We start from the raw sequence: 8,764 nt of genomic DNA, 5'->3' as shown, positions 1-8,764 counted from the left end.
GTCCGCTTTGGGCAAAGCCCTCACGATTTCGCTCTTGGGGTACTCCCCAAAAGGCCTCATACTAATGGAGTTGTGGTAGTCATTATATATGCTTGCAACTCTTGTTCATTCTCTAATGTGGTATATGATTTGCTCCCTTTCACATGCAATGTGAAGATTATATCATATATAGTAATCATATATATGTGCTGAAATTTACTATGCATATTCATGGATTTAATAAGAAGTTGAGACTACACATCATGTATTGCAATTATTAGGATTATCACTCTTCATATCTCGTATATATAGAGTTGTTCTCGTACCGTAAATTGCAGTTAGATAATATATGGTGAAATCTTTGGCTTAGTATCACCTTCGAACATAGATTACATAGTGTATTGGGTAAACAACTCCTGTGTTTATTTGGTTTTATATATGTTTGTGATTACCTACAATTTGAATTTTTTTCCTTTATCTTCGTATCAAACTCCTTTTCAATATTCTGCAATCCATCAACTAAAAATTTGTCCCCAATATATTGTACACTTTCTAGAAGGCACAACCAAATATCAACTTTAACAAAAAAAAATCTCGAAATTGCAATGCAACATATTTCAACACACGGGTTTCTTCGAAGAAATAACATAAAGTCATCATGGAAAGAGTGCAAAAACTAAGTTTATCGGAGCCCGAAACTCAGCCCCTTATTTTCTTATATTTGCAACATATTTTCAACCAATGATAGCAAATTTCCTTGCTAAATTTCTCAAATCAATTTCCAAAAGGTTATTGTTACAAAAAAAAACGTTGAATGTTGCGACAAAGTTCTTTACTTTGGTAACAAAAAGTTACAAATGAAAATTAATATATAGCAAGAAAGTTTAATAAAGATACCAAGATTCTACGTCAATGGTCATATACGATTTTAAAAAGACCATCAATGTCGCTTAGTCATTAAAAAGGAATATATTTAAATTTAATGATGGTGCAAATACCATTAGATTAAATAAATGCCACATTAGTCATTAAAGAGGGATCAGATGCGGACTTGACTCGTGGAAAGTTGGAAACTTCTCCTCAAGATTAGGAAAATCTAGGTTAACATATTTTACATAAAAGGTGATATACTTTTTAGTAGCCAATTAACATTACTATTAACAGATTAAATAAATGTATTATTACCATGATTATTTTCTTAATTAATAACTTATTTCAGGAAAAATTACTTTATAAATAGAAAGAAATTATGCATTTATAATTCTATTATCATCTCTATTAGTTAATTAAATTAAAACAAAAAGTAGAAGTATAAATTAAGAATGATGTCTAACCGGTTTTTAATACCCAAACACGAAATAAGTAATTACCAGAATTTTTCCTAAGATTCATAATTCATGAATTAAATTCCAAACATTTTATCATATAAACTAAATTGATTTATGTCATGCATGCATAACAAAATTTAATGATGGAATGATGAATCATTATATTAATTTAGGGGTGCACATTGAAGCCGCACCAGGGTCCGAGGTGCAGGTGGGGTGCAGGACGTACAGACAACGCATGCCGACGTGCAGCTGGCCCTTCATGTGAATTGCAACATTGCCTCGCCACCTGAAGAATCAGCCGAGAGGTGGCAGACGTGAGGTATGTCATGCTTTGTGGATTGATTATTTTGATGTTCGTGGCTGGACATGAAAAGTTGACGTGACACGTGAAAAATGAAATGTTGTACATACTTCTCCTAACAATAAAAGATTGCAACAATTTTTATAGAGGATTCTTAATGACTTCTTTTTGGAGTATAACCTTCTCCTTTTCGTGTTTGATACTTCAAAATAGGCTATTTAAAGTATTTTCCACTTCCTATTTGCCCATGCAGAAAATCAAGTCACATTGAAATGTTTTCCCAGATATTGTTACTTGCTCCACTTTTGGCAGTTCATTGTATAATGAACTGCAGCTTAGCCGTTGTAGCCAATTCCAATATTGATCGTTCTTCACTTCTTGTCCTAAAATCTCATATCACATCCGATCCTCTCAATTTCTTGAGAAAAAATTGGACTACCGAAACGCCTGTTTGTAACTGGATCGGAATTACTTGTGATTCACTCAATAACCGTGTTACTAAGTTGAATATTTCTTATATGCAACTCGTAGGCACAATTCCACCCGAAATCGGAAATCTTTCATCTCTTGTTTCTCTAGAGATGAATGATAACTTCTTCTATGGTCCCATTCCTCCATCCATCTTCAACATCTCATACATACGGGCAATAAATTTAAGAGGTAATCCTTTGTCAAGTAAGCTTCCAAACGACATGTGCATGCACAATCTTCACAACCTCAAATGGCTTCGTATATCTTTCACTAAGTTGTATGGAGAAATACCAGCGAGCTTGGGCCAATGTTCAAGCCTTGAAGTACTTTCCTTGTACAACAACAGCTTGGTTGGAGAGGTGCCAAAAGAAATTGGGAACTTGACATTGCTCACTCAGTTATTCCTTGGGTTCAATAGTTTAACTGGTATATACCTTCTTTTCTCTATGCTTAATTACAATTTATTGTGTTTATCTCATTTTTTTTTGTTGGATCTATACCAAATTGTATTGATTAGAGTCTCGCAACTTTTTAAAACGAAATATTAAATCATAAGGTTTCAGTTTTACTAAATTGTTCCATCTGTATATGAAACAAGGTATATATTTTGGCAGACGTCGTTTTATTGAAACTATTATTATTTTTTTCCTTTGTTTTATTAGTTTAATCAAACAATCCGCTTTGAACATCACCAAAGACGTTGTTTTGTGTGCGGATATGACAACTGAGACAAATAAAATATTGTGATTTAATATTTCATTTTCAAATACGAGAGCGACCAGAATTTGACCAAATTACGTGCGTGTACTCATAAATTATGTGGTACGTATTTATTCTTATTTTTGGAGATAGTGTGTTGCTATTTGTCGACCAAAAGCATAACAATTATTTTATTTAAGAGTAGAACAATTTTTTTTTTCACAGGTAATATTCCTAAAGAGATTAGTCAACTTCACATGGTGAATTCTTTGTGGATGGAATCCAACAAATTTAGTGGAACATTGCATCCAGAGTTTCAGAATTTGACAGCCATTCGATATCTGATCCTCTACAATAATAACTTAACTGGTATTTATACCTCTCTTAAAAAATTTTCTTTTATCATTTTACATCATCTGGTATGTACGCTAATATTAATACATGGAACATATTAATATTTTTTTCGCAGGTAATATTCCGAAAGAGATTGGCCATCTTAATAGTTTACAAACATTAAGCATGGCATCCTCCGGACTTAATGGATTGATTCCAAAAGAAATTGGGAACATAACAGCCCTCCGTTGTATATACCTCGATAACAATGCATTAAGTGGTATGAATTTGTCCTTTTGTTGATTATCAATAATTTAATGGACTAGTCCTTCTTCATTGACAATTTGATACCAACCATCAGTTTTACACAGTAAGTAGAAATTTGACTATCTTTTTATGTACCTCACCTGTACTAACATTTTTCTAATAAGCTTTATAAGTGATCACTTTTGATGATTCTACATTTTTATAGGTGTTATTCCTGGTGAGATTGGCCAGCTTAATAATTTAGAGCATATGTCCATTGATTCTAACAAGTTGACTGGCCCTTTACCCATGGCCTTTTTTAACATGTCTCGTGTGAAGTCTATTTCCTTGAGACATAACACACTTAATGGGACATTGCCAAGAGAAATTGGGAACATGAAATCACTCCAAGAATTGTACCTCATTAACAATACTTTAACCGGTAAGTAAGACTGTATACATATATATACACATTTATATAACTGTTTGAGGACTAAAATGACTATGTTGTTCATACATCAACAGGTGTGATTCCAGAAGAGATTGGTGGCCTTGAGAATTTAGTTGCACTATACATGAGTTCCAACAATTTCATCGGCCATTTGCCTCCACTCATGTTCAACATGAAATCACTTACATCATTATCATTTCACAAGAATGCTTTGACTGGTATGATTATCCCATCATAAATTTGACAAGCATCGACACGTATAAGTAGGTGTCGTTAAATGGTTAATTGGTACCAGTTTTAGTTATTGGTATTTGCCAAAAATCCTTAATCAATTAACCAACTAATTGTGTCGACGTGGTTAAAAGGTGTACATAATTCTTTGTCCAACGCTAATTAGTTAAGACTTTTTGTAACTGACCCAAAAATAAATTTATGCGGACTTGACCCAAAGCATACAATATCAAGCTACTGTTACAGTTGACAATTCGAACAAGTGCTATCAGAACCCAGGTTGCATGGTTCGGGCTTAGTATGACCAAAGGGTCGGGCTTGGATGACCCATGATCGAGTGGGGCCCCGGATGACTCAAGTTCCAGTCGTGCTTGTAATGTCTCGATGTGTCGATTGTGTCTGTTTGTTCCCGATGTGGTCTCGGTTTGAAAGGGAGGTTCGTTGATTACAAATCTATCCCACATTGGGTGTTTGAGGGAAGTGGAAGGTGTATATAATTCCTATCCAACCCTAATCAGTTTGAGGCATTTGGGAATGACTCAAAAACAGATCCATATTGGTTTGATCCAAAGCGGACAATATCAAACTACTAATGCAGTTGACAATCGGAACATAAACATATACTCCCACCGTCCCACAAGAAAATGCATTTTTTTCCTTTTTTTTCCTTTTGATGATATGAGACTCATTCCCCATTAACAATATTTAAATTAATTTTTCTCTTAACTTCTCTCTCACTTTACTAATTTTGCATTAAACCCATGCCAAACCCAAAGTGCATATTCTTTGGGACGGAGATAGTATCTAACTAATACCAACTTGGTATATATTTCAGGTAACATTCCTAAAGAGTTGTTCACTGCCAATATCGAGAGTGTTGATCTCTCCAATAACCATTTTCAGGGCTTCATACCACCAGCTATTGAAACATCCCTCAACTTAACCTATCTTGACTTGGCAAATAACAATCTCTCAGGCTCTATACCTTCCACCATTGGAAACCACTACTCCTTAAAAACCCTAATTCTCCATTCCAACAACTTCACTGGAGAGATTCCATCATCTATTTGCAAATTGAGATTCCTCCAATTCCTCCATCTATCAAACAACAGTCTGCATGGATCAATTCCAAGGTGTTTGGCAAACCTGAGTAAATCCTTGCAAGTTCTGCACTTGAAGGAGAATAACTTTGATGGCCTCATTCCACCATCATTTCCAAAGGGTTGCGCTCTCGAGTCTCTGAACCTCAACAGCAATAAACTACAAGGAACACTGCCGCGAACCCTAGTAAACTGTGGGAAGCTGCAAGTTCTTGACGTCGGAAGCAATGCGCTACAAGATGGATTTCCCTTTTGGATGGAGGATCACATTGATCTCCGAGTCCTCGTTTTGAGAGATAACAGATTCAATGGTAGTATGCTTTTACCTATTTCTAATGGTGAGATAAGTAGTGATGCTCCATTTCTGAAGTTGCAAGTGTTTGATGTATCTCAAAATGAATTCAGTGGGCCCCTCCCAACTAGATATTTAACCACCCTCCCAGCCATGATCAATGCCAAGGAAGATGTTTCAGATATTATTAACTGGTTCGTCAAGTATGAGGAATCAATGGAGTTTGTTTTGAAAGGCACAAATCAACCACTGGTCAGAATCTTGAAAGCCTTCACCACTATTGACATGTCTAGGAACAAATTCTTGGGAAAGATTCCGGATTCCATTGGGAATCTTAATTCCCTCAAGTACTTGAATCTGTCTCACAACAGTCTCATTGGGAAGATACCATCATCCCTTGGAAGTGTGAAAGCACTGGAATCATTAGACTTGTCTTCAAACCGATTGAATGGTGAGATTCCTAGGCAGCTGACGATGTTGAATTTTCTTTCCGCATTAAATCTTTCAGTGAATGATCTTGTTGGAGAGATTCCTCAGTCTGGCGGCCAGTTTCCGACATTTGATAACAGATCCTTCATTTCGAACTCGGGATTATGTGGATTTCCTCTGACTAAAAAATGCAAGCAAGATCCCTTGGATCCTCAAGAAAGAGAAGGTTCTAATTTTGTGGATGGATTTAGTTGGCGACCGGTGGTTTTGGGATATGGATGTGGTTTCGTCATAGGAGTTTCGATACGGTTGCTTCATAATTGAATATAGAAGGGCAATATGGTTACTTGAACTTGAACCATTTTACAGTATTCCATAATACATTTCAACCAATTTATATATACGTTTCAACTTTGCGTGGAATTTATGTAGAACTCAATAATTTGTTCTTGTCTGATTATGTAATCTTTTTAAGTAGTATCTAATTCTATGTTATTGTTAGTTTCATTTAAGAATTCAAGTTAAATAAACTCGCACTACTAGAAAAATGGGTTCCATACACATTACTATGACAGTTTATTCATGGTGTCAGCACAAATATTTTATCACCACACCATCCCTTTGCTGCATTTATGTCATACTAATATTACATACCAAGTTAAATACCAAGATAAGCTTCCTTTACTTGCACTTATAATGTCTCGTAAAAGTCTATCATTATTAAATCACCATTTTCATACGTAATTTTCCAAAACTAATTTTATTAAAATATACGTAAGTAAAACAAATTTAATATTTTAACATAAAATACATAGAAAATAATATTGATGACATAAACTGAATTGGTATTTTTATTTATGAATTTTATTTTAAACAAATAATGGTATATGGAGGCCCTAAATGGTTACTTACAACCAATTTTCGGTATTCAGTAATTTTGAGCTTGTGTGATCATGGATCTAATTCTATTCGTAGGGATCACGTCACTAGGGATTCACCTGAGACATTTTTTGTATTACACCGTTACTGAGATGGTTAATCTCAGTGCTAAGAAGACAAATACAAGATACTGAAAGAAAGAGTTTGGGATCGAAATTCATGTATTTACTTGAGTAATAATCATTACAATGGTTCACCTATTTATAGGTCTAGAAATATTTACATAAGGAAAATAATCTCTGCCTAATTTATCGGGATTATACTCTATCTATGGAAGAAGATCAATTAGGGATCAATTCTAATATTCTACGATATCTTCCAACACTCCCCCTCAAGTTAAGTAACGGGGTTACCAATACTTAACTTGCCCAACGCCTCTTTGAATGACTTCGAGTTCACCGCCTTTTTCAGTATATCTGCCAATTGATCTTCTGACTTGACATAAGGAAACTCAATTATCTTAGCTTCAAGGTTCTCCTTTATGAAGTGTCGATCCACCTCCACATGCTTAGTTCTATCATGTTGTACTGGATTTTCTGAAATACTGATTGCAGCTTTATTATCACAAAATAGCCTGCAAGGTTGCGGCGACTAAAGGTCGAGCTCTGTCATGAGTCTCTTCAACCACAAAATCTCTGTAAGACCACTCTTAATCCCTCTAAATTCTGCTTCGGCACTTGAGAGTGCAACTACTTTCTGTTTCTTGCTCCTCCAAGTGACTAGATTTCCTCCAACAAAAGTGAAATATCCGGCGGTTGACTTTCTATCATTTGGGTTACCAGCCCAATCTGCATCAGTGAATCCATGTACTTCTAAGTGGCCATATTTTTTGAAGAATATCCCATGCTCAACCGTACCTTTCAGATACCGAACTATTCTTAGTACTGCCTCCCAATGATCTTCCTGTGGTGCATGCATAAACTGGCTGACTATCCCCACAGCGTATGCTATATCAGGTCGAGTGTGGGAAAGCTAGATAAGCTTCCCCACCAGCCGCTGGTATCTCCCCCTATCAGCTAACTTCGCCCCTTCGTGTATCTGCAATCCATGGTTTTGTACCATAGGAGTGTCAGCCGGCTTACAATCTATCATTCCGACTTCCGCCAACAAGTCGAGAACATACTTCTTTTGGCTGATGAAAATTCCTTGTCTCGATCTCAGGACCTCAATTCCCAGAAAGTATTTGAGAGGGCCTAGATCCTTCATTTCAAATTCTTTGAACAGATTTCTCCGCAGTTCACTTATTTCTTCTTCGTCATCCCCAGTGATAATCATATCATCTACATAAATGATTAGGCATGTGATCTTTCCATCCTTCTTCTTGATAAACAATGTATGATCTGAGTTGCTCTGCTTGTACTCATATTTCTTCATTACTTCAGTGAATCGACCAAACCACGCCCTTGGAGACTGTTTTAGTCCATATAGCGTCTTTCCAAGCTTGCACACTTCACCTGGTTGAAAATCATCAGTAAACCCCGGTGGAGGAACCATGTACACAGGTTTTGGTAGTTCCCCGTGCAGAAAAGCATTTGTCACGTCAAATTGGTGGAGGGGCCAGTCTTTATTTGCTGCAATGGAGAATAGCACTCTTACAGTATTAATCTTTGCCACTGGGGAGAATGTTTCCGCATAATCAACTCCGTATGTCTGTGTATATCCTTTCGCCACAAGTCGAGCCTTATATCGCTCAATTGACCCGTCGGGTCTCCGCTTGATAGTAAACACCCATCTGCAGCCCACTGCCTTGACTCCTTCTGGCAACTTCCCTTTAACCCAGGTATTGTTTCTCGTTAAGGCTTTCATCTCTGTGAACATCGCCTCTCTCCAATGCTTGATTTTCATTGCTTCTTCGGCAGTTTGTGGTATTTCTTCCTCCTCATATAATGCTGCCGCAAAAGCTCGGGCCATCTTCGTCAGATTAGCCTGTGCAAAGTTTGCCACTCCATACCTACTTTTCAC

The 8,764-nt window shown here is 36.4% G+C and overlaps 2 protein-coding genes across 2 annotated transcripts; both read left to right on the top strand.

The window, feature by feature from the left end:
• Positions 1-2,192: 2,192 nt before the first annotated feature.
• Positions 2,193-4,129, top strand: LOC125192271 (probable leucine-rich repeat receptor-like protein kinase At1g35710). Its single transcript, XM_048089799.1, has 5 exons — positions 2,193-2,508; positions 3,007-3,150; positions 3,251-3,394; positions 3,587-3,802; positions 3,886-4,129. The coding sequence occupies exons 1-5, from the start codon at positions 2,193-2,195 to the stop codon at positions 4,047-4,049; spliced, it is 984 nt and encodes a 327-aa protein (XP_047945756.1). The 3' UTR covers positions 4,050-4,129.
• Positions 4,130-5,573: 1,444 nt separating this feature from the next.
• Positions 5,574-6,330, top strand: LOC125205313 (receptor-like protein 9DC3). Its single transcript, XM_048104173.1, has one exon. The coding sequence runs from the start codon at positions 5,588-5,590 to the stop codon at positions 6,185-6,187; it is 600 nt and encodes a 199-aa protein (XP_047960130.1). The 5' UTR covers positions 5,574-5,587; the 3' UTR covers positions 6,188-6,330.
• Positions 6,331-8,764: the final 2,434 nt, after the last annotated feature.

The sequence above is a fragment of the Salvia hispanica genome, chromosome 1, assembly GCF_023119035.1.
Source record: "Salvia hispanica cultivar TCC Black 2014 chromosome 1, UniMelb_Shisp_WGS_1.0, whole genome shotgun sequence".
NCBI classification, from domain to species: Eukaryota; Viridiplantae; Streptophyta; class Magnoliopsida; order Lamiales; family Lamiaceae; genus Salvia; species Salvia hispanica.
This window is presented reverse-complemented; position numbering and strand designations above follow the sequence as displayed.

Coding starts and splice junctions, on each gene's coding strand:
- LOC125192271 (XM_048089799.1), top strand. CDS start 2,193: ATGAATGATAACTTCTTCTATGGTCCCATTCCTCCATCCATCTTCAAC. Junction 2,509..3,006: donor TGGGTTCAATAGTTTAACTG/GTATATACCTTC, acceptor TTTTTTTCACAG/GTAATATTCCTAAAGAGATT. Junction 3,395..3,586: donor CGATAACAATGCATTAAGTG/GTATGAATTTGT, acceptor ACATTTTTATAG/GTGTTATTCCTGGTGAGATT.
- LOC125205313 (XM_048104173.1), top strand. CDS start 5,588: ATGATCAATGCCAAGGAAGATGTTTCAGATATTATTAACTGGTTCGTC.